General features: G+C 36.1%; 1 protein-coding gene across 1 annotated transcript; it reads right to left on the bottom strand.

Annotated features, from left to right (window-relative positions):
* Window positions 1–9,010: 9,010 nt before the first annotated feature.
* LOC131066553 (histone H2A) lies at window positions 9,011–10,189 on the bottom strand. Its single transcript, XM_058001341.2, has 2 exons — window positions 9,915–10,189; window positions 9,011–9,721 (listed from the first exon to the last, which is right to left on the bottom strand). The coding sequence occupies exons 1-2, from the start codon at window positions 10,104–10,106 to the stop codon at window positions 9,494–9,496; spliced, it is 420 nt and encodes a 139-aa protein (XP_057857324.2). The 5' UTR covers window positions 10,107–10,189; the 3' UTR covers window positions 9,011–9,493.
* Between the last annotated feature and the right edge of the window lie 10,808 nt (window positions 10,190–20,997).

Below are 20,997 nucleotides of genomic sequence, written 5' to 3'. Positions count from 1 at the left end.
GAAGCTATAGAGCTCTGGAGATCCTTTAGCTATTGAGTTCTTGAAATCCTCTAACAAGGTAACCCCAACCAGGTTTAACCCTTAACCGAGTATTGTAGCCATCCCTTAACTGGGTGATCCCTAACAAGATCAGTTCCTAGCAGAACCTATTGTAATGTCTTTAACCGGACAAGGCTCCTAACAGAGCGGACTCCTAAAGAGTTCAAAAGAAGATTGTGGGTATTCATCCCCACCGTGGTTTTTCCCAGTTGGGTTTCCACGTGAAAAATATGTGTGTCATGTGTGATGCTTTTATCTTGTGATGCTTTGTTATTACTTGTTGAGCATATGATGGTTCTGTGTTTTATGCATGTCTATAAAACATATTGAACTAACTGTTGTGAAGATCAGATGATAGTTTACCTGTTCATGCACGAGGGTGTAATGGTACTATAGTATTGAGCTAAGAGGAAAGCTTAGTAAGTGACCGGTTTATGATTGTTTTAGTTATTCTAGGTTTTACCGGTTGCACTCTGTTTCAACTAGTATCACTGCTTGCCAATCATTTGGAGTATTTGCTGTCAAACCAGTTTTGGACTGTATTTTTATTTGTACTGATTCACACCCCCCCCCCCCTCAGTACCGGTTTGGTACTATTGGTTCATCATTGAGTTATCATCAAATTCATGGAGATCTCTTTCATGCACCAACACATGAACTTCAATTTGTTACATCTCCATGGTCTTTCTCTCAACGAGGACTCAACCTCATTGGAAATATTCACCCTATTTCTACTAATGGTCATAAATTTATTATTACAACCACTAAGATTTCACAAAATATATTGAAGCCATTCTCCTCAACTATATGATCAATAACTAAAATGTGAAATTCAACCTTAACTACATTATATGTTTGTACAATGCTACCCTTTCTATTGTTATAAAAGATGGTCATTTGTTTAAAAACCAGGATGTTTGTGCACTTTGTGAGAAGTTCCACATCCAACAATGTTCATTCTCAGATGTGTACACATTAGCTTTGCCACTACTTATACTCAATATTAATGGTAGATTTGGTCAACAAATGAGATATTGTCACACCTATCTCCCCTACACTTTAAGATTTGCCAAACATAGGGGGTATTCCCTCATATCAACTTCAACGAATGTGAATTCCATTAATATGAGATAGATATGTTCTTATACATGAAACTAAGATTTGTAAGATTAAATTCAAATTGGCAACTTTCCTAGTTTTATCTCACTTTTTACCTTTGGGAACATTCAACACTTGTTGAACATACCACAAGACTAAGAGAGGGGGTGAATCAATCTTTTCCAAATCCTTAAACTTCTTCAATCATAAATACTTATTAGTTATCATTGACCAACTAAACAACAATGAAAGATGAAACAACAAACACAGGTCAAACCCATGTACACTAGAATTTTATGTGGAAAACCCAGTGTGAGAAAAAACAAGGAGAGAATCACACTCACAATATAAGTAATTAATATAATGTTTTAAGCACAAGCCTTAGGAAGCTCGTTGCTTTTAATTTGGACTTATAGGATAAGGTGCACAACCTTAGGGAAAGATACAATGGACTTGCATTACTGATACACATGATCCCAAGGCAAGATATAGATTTGCACAATCTGCCAAAAGGACTCATCGTCTTCCAATAGGAACAGAGAAAAGATGAATTGAATTGAGTAGAATCTCCTTATCATAAACACATCACAAACTAATATTCACACTTCATCTTCCACACATATACTTATATCTCATCCCCAATAAATACACACCATAATTCACACATTCATGCATCTGTTTATATCAACTTATTCACCAAAACTCTCAATTAGGTCGGCCAAAAATAGAATAAACATAAATACGCAAAGTTGACCACTAGGAGAAAGAGCACCAAATGCAATCCACTCCAGGAGATAAAAGGGACCCAAATACATCACAACATGTCTTTCTAAGTTGATTCCAATCAACTACACACACCAACACATCCTCCAAACTTAGCATCAAACGTAACGTGTAGATAAACAATAAAGCATGTTAACCAGTCAACCCAAAAATATTATCCAATGTGAATAACTTAATCTAGATCTTCACACGCCATGATAAAACCCATAACAACACTTTAACACAACCTCCAATGCATATCCATATTAAAAGAGTATGATCCAAATAAAATAAACCAATTGAGTCGGCTAGAGACTAATACAATAAATAGTGTCAAACAATAGAACAACATAACTTCACTTACAGATTAAACCAACACTTGAATTCTAAACTAGAACACTACACAAGTAATATAACATGTCCTCCAAGCCACAACACTTGAGCTAACACTGTAGGGCAATGCAGAGCATTCTCCGAACCAACCTAATAGACAGTCTCATTGTCAACCAACTACAACAACCAACTTCAACACATAAATTATTGAGGGCCTAAAAACATACCCGTGCAACATCTATAGAGCATATACATTAAATCTAGAGCCGCAAGCCATCAACTACAAAACGAAGGAATAGAGAGCATTCTCCCATAAAGACTTTTTATACTCATTCTTGCATATTTCAACTTCCACTATTGTCACCTTTGGAAACACCACATACTAAATATCACCACTAGACATCATATGTAACAAAATCTAAACACTCATTTCTATAACATACATACCAAAAAATAATTAGATTGACAACAATGACCATAATTGTACTAAAAACGCATCTAAATAACTACAACTTTCTCTTCACCTTTGTCTTCAATAGACAAGAGTGTGACATCTATGACAACACCACCAATCTCCCATGAAAACAAGTTTGACATCAATGACAACACAAACTCATGTTTCCAATAGCACCTAAATCTAACAAAACAAAAAATAAAATTGATTTTTTAAATATTTTTTAATTCCAATGGTGCCCTAGACCTTTGGGCAAACAAATTCTAGATCTGGGCAACAGAGTCAAACTTAATTAAAACAAAGAATTCCTTAAATAACACCACAACTTCATATTTAGGGGTACACTTGTCTCATCATAAAAATGGTTAGTATGGATTACCAATAAGCAAAATTAAAACAATTTTAAATATGAGATATCAAGAAATATTTAAAACGAGAAGTCTAATGAAACACAAATAATATCAATGAAATATACTCATGACGCTCCCAACGCTAATGATTCTTTCTTGTCCTCCTCGTCTCCATGAACTTTGCTAGCTCCAAATTTGACTAATGGAGAGTGGGAGAGAGATGGGGTGAGTGTGGAATGTTCTCTAACTAGTATAACAACATGAAAATGGATGAGTGGATGTGGATATGCAACCAAAAGAGCAGCATAATTCTATGATAAAAAGTGGATAATTTGATAAGAGATAAGGGCTCAATTTATAGAGTTTGGGGCTTAGAAATGGATGGTTAAGATTGAAAGAGGAATGAAGGGTTCAAATTGAAAGGGAATGTGGTCCCATATTGGAAGGCCTAGCCTTGGGGGAGAGGGGGGCAAGGATAAGTGTGCTTGCACACGTGTGAGCACATCTCGAGAAGAACAAATATCCTAGGGAAAAGGGGAAGATGTGCTCACACATGTGTGAGCAACCTTGGGAAGTCCAACTATCCTAGGTAAAATGGGAAGGTGTGCTCACACATGTGTGAGAAACCTTAGGAAGTCCAAAGAGTTGACAAGTGGAATACTCGTGGAAAGGAGTAGGGACTAGGAAAAGGGGGTTTATGACATGCATGCCAAAAGAGGAAAGTGTAGAGTGGCTCCATGGGGAGGAGTAGCTCTCACATATGTGTTAGCACCCCTTGGTCAAAGATGATGTGGATGGGTGAGATGCTTTGGGGAGATGTGTAGTATTTTAAATTTGAATAAATACTAATAGAGGTTAGGATTTGGGCTAATTAGTTTAATAGGGATTAAGATATGGGTTTGTAGGAATTATAGAATTAGCTTAATTAATTTTGAATTAATTTAGCTAATTAGGATTAGGAATAAGATTGGAATATTATTTAAAGGTGACCTTGATTTATTGAAATAAATCAATTTTACAATAAATGAGACATGTATGATCAATTAATAAATTAATTATATGTGTGGAAGGAAAAAATCAATTAAATGTAATTTAATTAATTTAGGGAAATAATAGGTTAATATGATTAATTAAATTAATCAAGGGATCAAGGGAAAATTAATTAAATTTTAATTTAATCAATTTTAAGTGTCTACAACACTTTTTTCGATGCACTACAAAGACACACGCACGATCAAATATCTCCTACAATCATTCTTTGGGATCCATGAATGAGTGCACATTTCTCCACATTCAAGTTTAAACATTTTAATCCATTCCTTGAATGAAATTCATAAATGAAATATACAACTCAAAATTTTGAATAAACAAAAAACTAAATCCTTGACATATCTATTTCAAAAAAATGCATGCACACCCTTGGAGACTGACAATGACATAAAACATGCACAGTAGTACTTCATTGTATTCAACCTGAATAGAAAATATCACTTAAAAAATCATTTACAATGCAGAAATATTCTAATTGAAACCCAAAATAAATGCACCTCTCCTACAGAAAATAATTCCCCAAATGTGGACAGCTTGTGTCCAAAAAATGTGAACGATTTGTGTCCAAAAGCTCATAACATAACCCCTAAACTGTATTATAGATTTGATTTTATTGAGATCTATAATTAGGTCAGACTATTTGCTTGAAAATAGAAATATTTACATCTCTAGAAGGTTATTAATTGTTGCAACATCATAATCTAAATTATGTTTTCTAATTGACTAACTTAATTGTTAAACTGACATTTTATGCACTTAATATGTTGCTTACTGTGTGTAATTTAAGACTAACCTATACGAACGCGCAATGGAACCATCATAATCATCGATCATTCTATTTGTCGCATCAAGCCTATAACTACTATAATGCAATTGCAAATTTTAAGCTAAAATGTTTTCTTCTTGAATTCTCATAGCTCGGCATAGAATCATTATGTAAATTCACAAAGACTTATATCATCTTTTTCTACACCATCATCATTTCATCAAACCATGAATAAATGTTTTGGCAATTGCTACGTGCACTTGTTGCATTCAATTTTTTAAACTTTGCAAACAACCATATTGTTGCATATTAATATATGATAAAGTTGACGTGGATGCATCAATGAGATTGCACATTAGCACAAGCCCCCACTCCTTTTACTTTTCCCCCCTTGCACTGTTGTGCAGTAATGCCGTGTGGAATTAAAAAAATTTACTCCTTAATATGTTTGTAGCGTGCATTTTTTTAAAACTTGCCCCATTCTTCCTTTTTTTAAGTGAACCTGACATCTCAATACATAGCACCATCAAAGTAGCCTTCATTTTCTTGTGATTCCATGCAATTTTTCCATGTGTCACCCTACTTATAACTCATTTTTTATTTTTTAAAGCCAATATTTAATGCTACAATATAACATATATATCCACTCCATTTCTTTTCCATATAATTTTTTTTTTTTTGGCTCTAGGTAACCTTTGCAAAAACATATGGAAATAAGTATACAACAACCTTTACACTTTCAAAGATATAATCTTTAAAATCACAAGTATATCAAAGAATTCAAACCTCTTGAACGTACATTCTAGGAAAAATTCCTATGGACATATTGTGGCTTTATTTAAGCTTGTTATCATGGATAACTTAAGAGGGCATTTTATTTGTCAACAAGCTTTCTCCAATAGAAACTTCAATTTGGGAATCTAATACAAGCAACATGGTCATAAAATTGTATGGAGAAACTTAAATGATTTATGGATTATTGTTTTAAGGATAAATTGAATTTCAACAACCCTAATGGAGCAAAGTCTAACAACTGCAAAGACCATCTAGCCAGACCAAAGAGGAGGGGAAGGCAAAAAAAAATTGCAACTCCCAACAAGTACCATTTTGCCACTCCATATTATCCCCAAAGTATTGATCAAGTTGAGACATCCAACAAAACTATACTGAAAATCCTTAACAAAATTGTCAATAATGTTGACCATGACTACCACATTTACCTTAACCCATCCTTATGAGTATCGAACCAACATTTGCACTCCTACATGAGCCACTCCATTTTCCCTTGTCTTTGGATATGAAGCAGTTCTTCCTATCATCTTTGAATCTAAATCAATTCTTCCTATCAAGGTTTAGTTACCATCCTTCAAGGTATCTATGCAGTGCTTCATTGATGGTGAAGAATATCGGATATCTAGGTTACATGAGCTCGAATTGTTGGATGAGAGATGTCAAACTGCATTAAACCATTTACAAACTTATCAAAACTATCTTTGTTGCATTTGTGACAAAAGAGTCAAAATTTGACGTTTTGAGATTGATGACTTGGTCTTAAAAGAAAATCAAAGGAAATTATTAGATAGAGAAAAGGTAAGAAAATTTGAACCAAATTGGTTGGTCCTTACATCTATTTACAATGAAAATAGAGCAATGTAAGATTAGAACTAAGACCCACTTTCACACAAACATTGTAATACAAACCCACCAAAAGGAGTAATCATATTTGACTAACTCTTCTCAAAGAGAGTCAAATGATACCTTTAGGGTTTCTATTACTTTGTTGCTTTGAAAAGTGTATAGATTTGAAATGATATCAAACCACAATCTAAGTATGATATAAATGAAAGCTTAAAAGATTGTAACAGATTGATGCATAAACAAAAAATTCATAACGGGTACAGAAGTGAGAAGAAAATACAGAGGTGCACTTTTCACTAAAATTTAAGGCTAATTTCACTAGACTAGGTCGCCCAGAGCATCTTGGTCTTCTAACTTCTGCACACCAACTCAAATGTAGCATCCTGAGATAATGTATTTTGTTATGTTCCTACCAAATCTAATATAAATTTTTGGTCCTCGTTGAAAACTTGTAGCTATCCCTGCTAAATAGAAAGAGGGTAGGGTTGTGGCTATATATGGGTTTTCCTTAGTCAACCCCCTGGTTTGGTGATTTCCACTTCTACAAATAGTCAATATTAAAATTATAATTTTGTGTGTGCTCTTAAATCTTAAGTGTGTCTAAGATTACAATGAGCTAGAATGTATAGATGCAAACTAGAATCCTACTCAAGTGTGTTAAAGAAAAATCGTAAAACAATATAATTGAATGTAACATGAACTAATGTATGAATCACATAATTTGAATGATAAAATATCAAATCTAAAGATTAATTATAAAAATATGAGAACATGATATCATACCAATCTCTAAAAAAGAGGTACAAGTCAATCATTAGTCATTAATTCCCTATTATCCTCCAATATCTCTTGAAGCTTTCATGGTTGATGAAAACTGATGAAGATTTGATGATGAATGATTTGCAATCTAAAATTTGTTGAACATTCGAGATATTGAGAGGGAGGCAACAAATTATTATTCCCCTAAATGTATTAAAACCCGTAAGGAAAAAACCATGGAAAGGGTTAACTCTCAATATCTTATAACTAGTTACAAAATATTACAATAATGCTCAATGCACGGCTCATTGCCGAAGGGCTCACTGTCAGAGGGCTAGAGGGCTTACTGCCCATAAATAGATACAAAATGAAGTTTTATACATCTCACAGTTCCAATTAGGCTCAATAAGCAAATTTTGTACGCTTCATGAGTTCTTCTATTATTTGCTCAAATAGAAATATCTAAATTCTGTACACTTCATGAGTTCTATTATTTGCTCAAATAGAAATATCTAAATTCTATACACTTCATGAGTTCTTCTATTACCTCTATTATTTGCTCAAATAGAAATATCTAAATTTTGTACACTTCATGAGTTCTATTATCTCTATTATTTGCTCAAATAGAAATATCTAAATTCTGTACACTTCATGAGTTCTTCTATTATCAGTTCTTCAATCTTCAAATTACAACTCAAATTCTTTCTAATTCAAAATTCTAGCATAAAATTATTACTACAATTGATCCAAATTGTAGCAAATCACATTAGCACCACAAAACAACATTTGAATCACCCTATTTTTTTTCCCTAGTTCAAACTAGAAAAAATCTAAATGATATAAATTATAACCTAGATCTAATATAAGACTTTTTAATTTGCACATAACATTCATACTTGAACAATAACAAGTAGATTAACAATCTATAAACTTTTAAAATATATATAAATGATGTATGGAATAGTTAAAGAAAATAACCTTTTTATTTATCTTAAATTACAATATCATATTTGCTCTCATGACCTAAACCAATGATTAATTAGCCATCAATATCATATAAATTTAAAGAATAATTGGAAAACTAAAAGAAAAGAAATAGTAAGAATGTCTTCTAAACATAACCATTTTCTTAAAGGTAATTTACTTATTGCATTGTAAAGTAAAATCAAAAAAATAGCATAGAAAAGGTTTTTAGTGGGCTTTCCTCCAATGATTTCTTTAAATGTGAAAGAGTTAAAAAGAGAGATGGCTTGCTCCACTTGATAAACACTAATTCTTAAAAACCAAATACCACTTTTAAACTCAACTAATCAAAATAAATAATTAGTTGAAAATTAAAAACATTGTATATTAAATTATTGTATAATAGGGGGCCCCATTCCCAACATATCTTTAAATTATTATTGTTATTATTATATTTGATTAAATTGATCCCAAGACCTTCCCCATCTTATAGAAGGCCAAGAGTCACAATTTAGACAAAACAAAAACACTATATATTATACTCAACAATAAAAAATAATTAGTTTATAATTAAAGACATTATATATTATACTCAGCAATATCCTAACCTTTAACCAAAAGCTCATGCTCCCAAAGCTAAAATAACTCTCTAACAAATTATTATTAAAAATATTTAAAATATTTATTAAAAAAACACCTCGAATTTAAAAGAGTGTAAATCACCAAATGGCCCACCACTAAAAAACTAGCCAACCATACCTCTGAGCTTACCAAAATAAGCTATAAAAACGACCATGTATTGTACTAATTAAATGTCACGACATTACTTAATTATTAATTTAAGTATATACACCATACTTTTAAACTGTCAGTTTGTAATTGGTTTTTGACATAACATGATTGCCAACAGAAAATACAGAAAATGAACGATTTCAACCGTGTACCTTGGTGCGAGAGGTATAGGGTATGAGATTAGAATATCCTCCACCCTTACGCACAGAAACTAAGAGAAGCGAACGTGGTAGATAAGATCCATCGCTAAATTCCCTGCCAAAGAGAATTCATCGAAATCCCCCAAAAATACAGCGAACCCGCTTAGAACTGATAAAATCGTTAGGAGTCTTGGAATCCACAATTTTGCTAGTAGTAAATAAGAAAAAAGATAAATAGCGGGCCGCCTAGATCAAGCAGAGTATACAGCTCTAAGGAAATCAATCATTCCATCTAAAGGTGGTGTTCAAAAACACCATAAATAAATAGAAGAGAAAACTGTAATCAATTTCACTTCTTGGGCGACTTAGGAGCCTTAGCCTCAGAAGCAGCCTTTTCAGCGGTCTTCTTTGGCAGAAGAACTTGATGAATGTTAGGCAGCACACCGCCATGAGCAATAGTTACGCCACTCAAGAGCTTTCCAAGCTCCTCGTCATTCCTCACGGCCAAGAGCACATGTCGAGGAATTATCCTGTTCTTCTTGTTGTCCCTGGCCGCGTTTCCGGCCAATTCCAACACCTGAATGCAACACAAGAAAAGACAAGAATTGAAACCCTTATTCTTCATAAATTTGAAGCAAAAGAGTTCACTGAAACCCTAAAAATACAATACAACTTGTAAAGATTGAAACCCTAAACACTTGTTTTTCGTAAATTCGAAGCAAAATAGTTCACCGAACCCCTGGAAACAGTAAATTAGGCAATAAACACACCTCAGCTGCTAAATACTCCATAACTGCTGCAAGATATACAGGGGCTCCGGTGCCAACTCTCTTTGCATATCTGCCCTTCTTCAAATACCTGCTAATTCTTCCAACAGGAAACTGCAGGCCGGCTTTAGTTGATTTTGAGACGGATTTCTTCTTTGCTCCTCCCTTCCTTCCTCCCTTCTTTGACGAATCCATTTTACTTTCAACACGGATACACGAGACCCCGAGCTCTTCGAATTGAGAACAGCTTCAACACGAAATCTGATACGAGGAGAGAGCTTCCGCTGTCGTCATTTATAGTCTCCCTGTCAAAGGGTAAAGGTAAGGGGGAAACCTTGGCCGTCGATAACACAACGAGATCGGACGGATTAGATTTGTCTATGACCGATACACGGATTACTACTTTGGCTAGCGAGACACGGCCACGTGTTGTGGCCGACATTTTCGTAAAAATAATGCATTTGAACTTACAAACTAGCGGCACACCTGCACCGAATTCAAAACCTCGGAGGGAAAGAGGTGCACTCGGTGGGGCTTTATAGGAAAAAAGAAAAAGCATCCATAAAATAGGACATGTATAATAGGAATAAAATTACATGTAGAAGATTTTACATGAATAGTAGACCAATAACTAGACTATATGGAAGTAGAACTACATGTATAGCTTTTTAATGATAAAAACGAAATCATCTATAAGTTAATATATCTTATAAAAAGAGTATCATCTTCAAGTTAATTTATCTCGTATCTTATTAGTCTTTGTGGTCATAATGATAGCAATGGTGTCTTTTCAATTCATTAATTAACTTGGAGTTGATTGATTTGCAATTTGATTTGCTTCATCTTGGTAGACGATCTTTCTATTTGTCTTTACCATTTACTTTTAATTCCAAAGATAAAGACATAATCTAGAGAATTGTGTTAGAGTAGAGCATTCATGGTGAATAAAATAACTAAAACATTGTCGAATTTCAAGTTTTCCATAAGCTCAAGATTAAAAAATGTCTAAGTTTTGAATTAATAACCACACTATTTTCCATACACATTCCAATTAGAGCTTCTTTCTAGCTCAAATAATGACCTGATAAAGCAAGTGGATCTTTATGAATAGCATATTGTTATGTTTTAACAAAACTATAGACTTTAAATAAGTGTTTTAGATTTTCATTTGAAAGACAAAATTGACATTTGGTTGGCTAAACAAACAAACATTTTGTTATATCATCAACGGGTAATTTACAATGTTGGATATTCTAGGCAAGAACTTGAGAACTTGTATTAACTTTGGATTTCATTTTTGGGATGATGAAGAAGTAAATTTAATTGGAGGGGATGAATGAAAATTAATTTAAGGACAACCAATACCAAGCTTTGAAGAAGATACATGATATTGGAGTGCATAATTGAATCATTAAATTAGGGGGAACTAAGGATTGCACTAAAATAAGAAACTACTCAAAGTTATTATATACTTATCAAATCATTATGTTTTGCATATTAAGGAGACTAATGTAGTGAAATGAAGTCTCATATATCACTAAATTGTTGAATCCCTTTCTTGAACAAGATGTGATTCTCGAAGCTTCATATTTAATACATTATCTAAGCGAACAAGAACAACTCCAACATTTAAGATACAACATTGACATGTTGCACTGCATGCTAACATGCACACAAAGTGTCATGTCGAGCACAAGAACGCATAAGACAACATTACTGTGGCTCTAAGTAAGGTGGTATAAGCTAAAAAAATGTACAAATCATGTGATGAAGTCACCACAATGATCCTACGAGAGAGTGGAGGTTCACCACAATGATAATCGAGTCCTAACTTGAGATCACATTCTCTCGCAAACACAAAACAAGGTTAGATGAGCAAATAATTTACCTTGAATCCAATTCCTACGTATAGTTAACGATGCTTGCAACACTAAAGGAAACTCAATCAAGAGGCGGGGCCATTGACAAGTACCATACCTCAACCAATTGATATGACCATTGATTTCTTAAACATGGAATAGGACAAGGGTGACAACTACATCAAATCCATTTCACAATAGCATAAATAACACCCAAACATAAGGAAAAACCTTCACAAGAGAATTATCCACGAGGAGGTGCACTCCTTCCATCCATTAGAATGGCAATGAGCCTTTTTCATGCAAAGGTATATTTTCTAATACAACTGATGACATAACTTGTAGAATTTAATTTTTAGTTTTTCCATAATTTTACTTTTCTCGATGATTTAGTTGTATAATTCTCATTTTGGGAATTTTGAAGAGTCATAATTTTTACATACAAAATCCTTTTTAGTAGTCCCTTCTATTTTTGCTCATGTTTTAGGACAAAAAAATTATTTTCAGCATATGATCAATTTTGGACATTATAAGCTTGTATATTAAATACACTTTTTGATTTGTGAATACATTAAGAGAAAGAGTCATATATCGTACATATATTTTAGGCATCGTGTTGTGTTGTTGTTATTCTCACACTAATCTATATGCTAGAAATACGATCGTCATTACACCAAAAGATCAACCCGTTAATGTCTGATACAATCGCTAGACTTAATGAATTCATAGGAGGCAGTTAAGCCATGTTGCAAAGCAGACTATTGCACTACACAACACGAGGAGACCAAGAGATCACACCTTGTAACAATCCCCCCAATGCAAGCGAGGGGTTTGAACCCATGACCTAGGCTCTAATACCACTTGTTAGAAACATGATTGCCATTGCACTAAAAGATCAACTTGTTAATGCTTGAAACAACCACTAGACAATGAATCTACAGGAGGCGGCTAAGCCATGTTGTGAACCTAAGCGTTACATTGCACAACACAAGGTGACCAGGGGCGCATGCCTTACAACACTATAAAGTGTCATGGGGATTATGTTGTGTGCACTTCGTTGTTTGTAATCACATCATTGTTTACTCCATGCAAGTGTGATTTGTCTTTGTAGACTCTTTTGTAGTTGCAAGTATTGTCACATGTGCATCTTTCAATATTTTTATTATTCTTGCACCATATTATTGTTAAGATATAGCCCTCATGAATCTAACTAATGGTAAATTGGTTATTATCTAGAGAGTGATATATTAACAAAGCATACAGTTTGGAAATTAAACATAAACAAACTAATTGTTATGAACGGTTGCCTCTGTAGGGACATGTCCATACGTGGCAACTACCACGTATGGACATGTCCCTACGTAGGCAACCTTTCCTCTTGTATTTAAACCAGATTCAATGATGGAGACAATCAATAACTCACGACAATCAGTCTTCTAGAATCGCTATCATTATTCTTCGATCCATATTTCACAACAATTATGACACATAGTTTTAGTGTGCTTTTCATTCCTCTCCCTTGTTATCATTATAGGGGTATCATATTATTGGTGGCAATGCTTCATTGGTTTCACTTTAGAGTTATTTATTCACCTATTCCTTGTTCCTATATACAAGACAAATGCAATGACTAGTTACTCATGCATTTTTCTAAGATGGAGAACACACTATATAGACCATATTGTATTCCTATTTATGGAGTCTACCTTCAATCCTTGATTCAATAATCTTGAGACTAATTACACTTGCATTTTTATCCAAAACTTTTTATTTGATTATTGGTTGAGTGGTATCATTGGATCACTCGTGTAGATTGATGTTTCATCTATATCTTTGACTCGTTATACTATTTATTTAATGATTAAGTAGTATCATTGGGGTAATTGTGTAAGAGTTTATCATCATTGTAATATCTTTGAGCATAATATAAATATGTTGCAGTTTATTTCAATATTGTGTCTATATGTCTCTTGCCATTTTGTCATTTTGAGAAACATTGAGAAAGCGTAAAGTTTGAAAGTTTGAGGCTAAGTCTTACAAGTGGTTGTGGATCCCACAAAAGTAAGACCCGTTGTCGAAGTCACGAAAGCGTTGTCAAAGTATTCGTAAGGTGAGAAATTGTAGTAGTGAACAAGGATCAAAAGCACGAGTAAGATCTAAAGCTTTGTTATGTTTTAATAAATGGCAAGTCATAAGAGTTTGAATACTAGCATGTCTAGAATTGCATCTGTACATGAGATTTTTGAAGATAAAAATATCGCAGTGAATGAGAAAAAATTATTTACTATTGAAGATAAAATTTCAAATGATCTAAGGAATGAAAATAAATCTTGTGTATAAAAGGATGTTAGGAAGATTGAGTTAAACTTTCAAGTTCCAAAACATAGGAAAGAAATCAAGTCTTGTTTGTAGAATGATGTATCTAAAGATGACAAGATTACAAATGGTTCAAATAGTCTAAGTTGTAAAAAGAAAGAAAAATATATTGATGGAAAATATAATAAATATGTAGAGGAGTATATAAGAATTTTGAAATAAGATTTAAAAGAAGCAGAATGTTAACTAGAGAGATAAATAAATAGAAAATCTTAAAGAAATGAAGAAAGCATAATAGTTAGAAGAATTCAAAAAGAAGAGTATTTGCAAAGGATAGAAAACCTCGGCAAAGGAAAAGATCAAATTGAAAAAGAAATAAAGAAATGGACGATGAAGTCAAAAACTAATCTTTTGTAGCTAAAGAGAGAAGAAGAAATTATTCATACTTTGGGAAATTCTACAACAAAAGTTAGGAAGATTTTGGATCAAATAAAAGGAAAACTAAAAAGGTCTCAAGATAAAATATCAAGCACAAGTCTTCTACATATGTATGACAAGGTTAAAAGTTCAAAAAAGTCTAAGGTCATCATAGTCAAGGATAGAAAGGTATTAGTTGGTCCTTCAAAAATGCAATTGGAGAAAAGAAACTTGTCTAAACAAAAAAACACTAAGCCAATAGAAGATCCAATGTGCCTTACATCTCTTCGCAATTTCGAGCATAATGAAGCAAGTTCTTCATAAAACAATGACAAACGTAAAGACAACTATGGACAAATGCTTTCAAATGTGAATAAAGGGGTAAAAACTTTATTGAAAATCAGACACGAGAATTACAAAGAGAATCAGAGCCCCGAGGCCCCAAAGAGAACCACAAAACCAACCCCAGATCAGCTGACTTCATATCTATCCATGTCCTCAACAAAAATCTTTTGCAAGTCCTTACAATAATCTAGGGAGAGATGCTCCCAACCTTCAACTTTCCAATCACCACCATGTTTCGAGGCCCACTTAGCCAAGCAATCAACTGCTCTATTCCATTCACGAGGAATGTGGATGAAAGACACCTGCTCCATTAAAGAACTAATTTGAAGAATCTGTTGAACAATCCTTGCCAACTGCCACCGAATCCCACACACCTTCTACTCAATCAACAAGTTAACAACAATTTGCGAATCCGATTCGCAAATAACCTTCCTTCGACCTAGCTCCCAAGCACGCTCAAGGGCATAGAGAATCGCAAATCCCTCCATAAAATTATTAGACTGCCATCCTTTATGCACCAAAAAGAGGAAAACCACCTCCCCCAAACTATTCCTACCAATCCCACCAACTCGAGTAGGCCTTGGGTTACCCCGAGAGGAGCCATCAGTGTTAATCTTGATAAACTCGTCCTGAGGAGGTAACCACCTTCCCACCCTTTGAACCTTCTTCATAGCATGTCCACCTCTTTTGACACAAGCTGAGGCGGGAGACAACTCTTGCAAACCCAACCTACTCAAATCTCTGCCTCCTCTCTACCCAGAGGAAAGTTCACCTCACATTTAGCTTCCACTGTCTCTCGGATCATAACAATGATTCTATTCCACACTTGTTGAATAAACCAATCTAACCTCAGGAAAGATCCTCTTGTTCCTCTCAAGCCAGATCTGCCATAGAATGAAAATGGGCCCAATATACCAGACAAACTAGAGGAAGGAGGACAAGATAGGAGGTCTACCCAAGCTGCTCCAAAATTCCACTAGAGAATCCGCGTGAACACAAGGATGCTTCCACACCCCCCCACTAATAGTGCCAAATAAGCATAGAGAAGGAACATCTAAAGAACAAATGTGAGGAATCTTCTTCCCCATTACCACACAAAACACAAATAGAGGGCCCCAAGAATCCCTACTTGTGTATGTTGTCCCACGTTAAGCATCTATTTAAAGCCAAAGTCCAAGCAAAGCAGTTACACTTCGGCTAAGAAAAATTATTCCACACCTGTTTCCACCAGTGCACCTCTCTTCCCTCCAGTCTTCGGTTCAACAGTTCTCGGTAACCACTAGCCATAGTAAAGACACCCTTAGGATTTGGATACCAAGCAAGTCCATCCCTACCCTTGAGGGAATTACAGTGTCTAGTCACCAGAATGCCATGTAACTCTACACACTCTTCTTCCATCTCAACAACCAACCACTCATTAAGAGCCTTCCACTGCTCCAAATCCAGCCGCCCGCACCTATAAACAGCCTTGAAGTCACTCACCCCTGACCACCATGCCTCCAGAAACCTTTGGCACAAATTCCCAAGGTTAGGAAACTAGTCATGGATGGGAGGGTATGCATCCCAAGAATTGTTCCAAAAAAGGACCTCTTCCCCCCTCTTGCAAATCCAAAAGAGACCTGCCTTAATGAGAGAAGCCCCCCTCTCGAGAGTATACCAAATTGTTGAACCTTTTCCCTCAAGCAGATATCTAGGGATTTCCTCCATCGGGATCCTTTGCATATATTTGATGGCCAAAATCCTAGCCCAGCTTCGATCCTACTCAACACACCACCTCCAATATAGTTTAGCCGCCAGAGCTTCCCCAAATAAAATAGACTACCTTAAGCCAAGCCCCCCCCCCCAACTGCTTCAGTGTACACATCAAGTCCCAATTGACAAGACTCCATTTGGAAAAGGATAGATTGCCTGCCCATAAGAATTATTTGGCCAGGGAGTCCAACCCCTTCAAGAACCACTTTGGAGCCACTTGAAGCATACAACGATAAATCGAAAGAGCTTGAACCACCGATTGAATCAATTGAACCCTCTCAGTAAAGGATAACCACCTGTGAGTCCAATGTGTAACCTTCGTGCGAATTTTATCCAAGATACCCTACCATGACTCCCTGGGAGGGTTCCTAGAAGAAATAGGGATACCCAAGTAGGTCGAAAGTAGAGAGCCAACTTGGAATCTTAAGATAAGAGCAATCCTCCTTTGAATAGTTCCAGGAGTGCTGAAAAAGATTAGTAGCTTATCTAACCCGAGCAAGTCCCATAAGGGTCATGTCATCAACAAACTACAAATGAGACTGCGACTGCAAATCATTACCCCAACTCCAGCCCTGAATAATACCCAGACCCACATTATACATGATCAGCCTCCCCAAACCCTCAGCCAGAAGAATAAATAAATAAGGGGAGAGGGGTAACCCTGGCGAATACCCCTAGAAGCACCAAACAACTTAGTATGATCTCCATTAATTAGCATATAGAAGGAAGTAGACGTAACACAACTCATAACCCATTGGATCCATTCATCAACAAAGCCAAAATCCCTGAGGATCTTCTGGAGGAAGGACCATCAAACTCTATCGTAAGCCTTAGCCATATACAACTTGATAAACATAGCTTTTTCCTTCGAGGTTGCCATAGAATGAATGTTCTCCATAACAATGACCACACCATCCAAAATTTGGTGTCCTTCCACAAACCCACTCTGCTCCTCATAAATAACATCCCCCAGACACTTCTTCAACCTATCCGCTATCAACTTAGAGATGATCTTATAAATCACATTGCAAAGAGAGATAGGGCGGAACTAGCCTAACCTGTCAACCCAATCACACTTGGGGATTAGAGCAATGAAGGTCGCATTCAAAGCCCGAAGCATCTGCTTATTCTTCCAAGACTCCTGGACTACTTCCAGTAAGTCCAGTTTGATGATATCCCATAACTCTTGAAAGAATTCAACCGGGAACCCATCCGGTCCAAGGGCTTTTCCTTTCCTCATGTGAAAAACAATCCTCTCAAGCTCTTCTAGCAAAATAGGACCCAAAAGTTGCTCATTCATCTCCCTAGTGACAAGAGAAGGAATGCAAGCAAGAACTTGATTCTCCTCCACTAATTCCCCTTGAGAGTCTTCACTGAAGAGGGACCGAAAATACTGTAATGACTCCCTAGAGATCTCCTACAAGGATAAACATTGTTCACCTCTATCATTGACCAAAATAGGTATGGAATTTCCATGTCTTCTTGTTTACACTGAGTTGAAGAAGAAAGCAGTGTTCTTATCCCTCACCTAAAGCCTATCAATACGAGCTCTTTGTTTCTAGTATATTTCTTCCCTGAGCTCCCACTCCTCTACAACCTTGACAGCCTTGTTTTCCTCCCTGAGCAAGGCCTCAGACAAACCATGCTCTCTGATTTCACTGGTGATGCCATTCAACACAATTTGAGCAACTTTCTTGGCCTGAAAAATGTTCTTGAAACACTGACGGTTCCACTACTTAAGCTGAAACTTAACAAATTGTAGCTGCTTGGCAAAAGTGTACATAGCAGTGCCAAAGGTCGACCTCCCTTTCCTCCACCACTCTGCTACAAGAGCCTGCAAAGCAGGATCCCAAAGCCACATAAGTTGGAATTTGAATGAAGGAGAGTGAGCGACCCGAGCCGAGGAGGAAACCAGCTTGATGGGCCAGTGATCTGACCCTCTCCATTCAAGAATCTCAGAACTTGTGGTCCACCCCCCTCCAATCCAAAAACTAGATACCAAAAAATGGTCCAGACTCTCCACAATCCAATACTCCCCCACCCTCCTATTGTTCCAAGTGAACAAACCATTACCAAGCTTAATGTCAACAAGATGAAATGAAGATATACTATCATGAAAAAGGATAGAAGAAGGTTCCAAACGCATAACACCCCCCTTCTTCTCGCTCAACTCAAGGATGGCATTGAAATCTCTCGCCATGATCCAAGGATGAAAAGGGACCCGCCTTCGCATACAAGAAATATGAGACCATAAGTTATGTTTACCCTGAAGATCAATAGGGGTATAGATATTAGAAAACAAGATGAATTATCTAGTCTCGAGACTAGAGACAATCCTAGATAACGAGGATCTGGAGGCAACACACCAGATATGGTGAAACCTTAAAGGGTTCCAAAGACAGGCCACCCCACCAAAGGAACCTGCTGCCCCAATACACTGACACTCGCCTCGTCCCCACAGCTTCGGCACCAGACCCACCATACTCTCCACTAAGAGTTTAGTTTCTTGCAAGAATAGGACATCAGGTGAATGATTCCTAATCGAATCCCGAACAACTTTTTGTCTAGGGTCACTGTTCAAGCCCCTCACATTCCATGAAAGCACAATCATTTTGGAGGATTGGAAAAGTGAGAATCTAGAGTCTTTACTGACCCTGACTCAACCAAATTCTCTCCCATCAGTTTGATCTTCTCCAAATCCTTCTTTCTGTCGACCTTTGAGATCTTCTCCGAAGCACTTTTCTTAATATCTTTCTGATGAAGACCCAGGTGAGCGGAGGGCTTATTACTTTTACCCCCAACTGGATCCAATTTCAGAGCTATCAAAGAACCCTCCCCCCCAACCAAATTCACCTCCAAACCATAAGTGAGTCCCAACTGGACCCCTATTGGCTGATCCATCTCCTTATGTTGGCTTCCAACCACTTGTAGAGCCAGGGAAGGGTCCTCAATCACTTCTTCTGGAGCCCCCCTTGTAGCTCCTTGGTCCAAAGGGGTAAACCCTGGGTTCACCTCCTGCTGGCTAAGGTCATCCAAGGCCTCAAATCTATTAAAGGTATCCTCCTCCTCTCTCTCTTGTAAGGGCCTCTTTTGTCCTCAATTCTTGTTCTTTGTCTTAACTGAGACAAAACCATTAGCACCTGCACCCTCGACCGTCATAGCAGCTTTTCCTTTATCAACCCCATCTAGGCCGTGGGTCAGCCTCTGAGGTTGGCAGTCCACTGGTTTATATCTAGGACACTTGCATTGTAAATGCCCATACTCATGACACAGATGACATCGAAATGGTAAAGTCTCATAATCTAACTGTTGGACCCATGAATAAGACCCCACACATATATCTATAGCATCTGGTATAGGTTTACTAAGATTGTGAAGGTCATTACCTTTCTCTCCAGGGTTTGTGTTGAAGATCCCACTGGCTTCCCAAGCAGAGTAGCAAGCATCTGGAGCACATCCTCCCGGCAACATTCCACTGGAAAGCGTGGTAAACGAACCCATACTGGAACCCTATTTGGGAGCTCCTCCGAAGGGTTAAAACTCCGCATGACAGATGCTTTCAAATGAGGTAGATGATCAGGATGAATTTTTTTCTCAAGAAAAAGAAGTTTGCAAAGACTATGATACAATATCTCAACACTCTAAAGAGAAATTCAAAATGATAACAAAAGAAGAGAACAATAGAAAAAGTTTAGAAAATCTAGCAAGAATGATTTAAGACAAAGAAATTATAATGGATCAATCTATTCTTCTCAAAGAAGAGATGAATCAAAATCAATATGGATGGATGCTTGATCAATATTATGAGGCTCTTGTTGATCAAACTCTTCTTGATTATGCAAAAGATTTCCTTGAAGATGATTTTGTAGTGATCAATGAAGAATCTTTTTAGAAGAAATAAGTCATGTCACACTATGCACCTAAGATGGAACCTACAAAACAAATATATGAAACCTTTTAGCAAACCAATGACCGAGAGACTTTTTCAATACACGAGGAGCAACTATGCAAAATAGGTATGGATAAATTTGATGCAGTCCAAGATGATTGGTCTAAATACAAGATGAATCCTAGGAAGCCCATAATTTTCATCACACTGGGAGAATGTGATAAACAATTTTCTACTCTTCTAGATACAAGATCTGCAATCAACATAGCCAAAGATTATGTTTTACCATCTTATTATTGGAAATCTCAAAATATCCTAATTCAATGAATTGGTGCTATGATAAAGTTAGAAAAGAAAAAGAATGTGGTATCCCAATAAATATAGGAAAACTCAATTGTTATTGTTTGTTTTGGCAAGATAATGGCATAAAAATTGACATTCTCTTGGGATGGGATTTTTTGAGCCAATTTCAAAGGTTTCCTTTTCTCATAAAGGTGTTACTTTGGGG

The sequence above is a fragment of the Cryptomeria japonica genome, chromosome 5, assembly GCF_030272615.1.
Source record: "Cryptomeria japonica chromosome 5, Sugi_1.0, whole genome shotgun sequence".
Lineage (NCBI taxonomy): Eukaryota > Viridiplantae > Streptophyta > Pinopsida > Cupressales > Cupressaceae > Cryptomeria > Cryptomeria japonica.
The sequence above is the reverse complement of the archived record's forward strand: the minus strand, read 5'-3'. Positions and strand labels throughout refer to the sequence as shown.

Bases quoted from the DNA above. Each gene is read 5' to 3' on its own strand.
- LOC131066553 (XM_058001341.2), bottom strand. From the start codon at position 10,106: ATGGATTCGTCAAAGAAGGGAGGAAGGAAGGGAGGAGCAAAGAAGAAA. The intron at 9,722-9,914 runs GTGTGTTTATTG...TGTTGCATTCAG, and splicing joins TGGAGTATTTAGCAGCTGAG to GTGTTGGAATTGGCCGGAAA.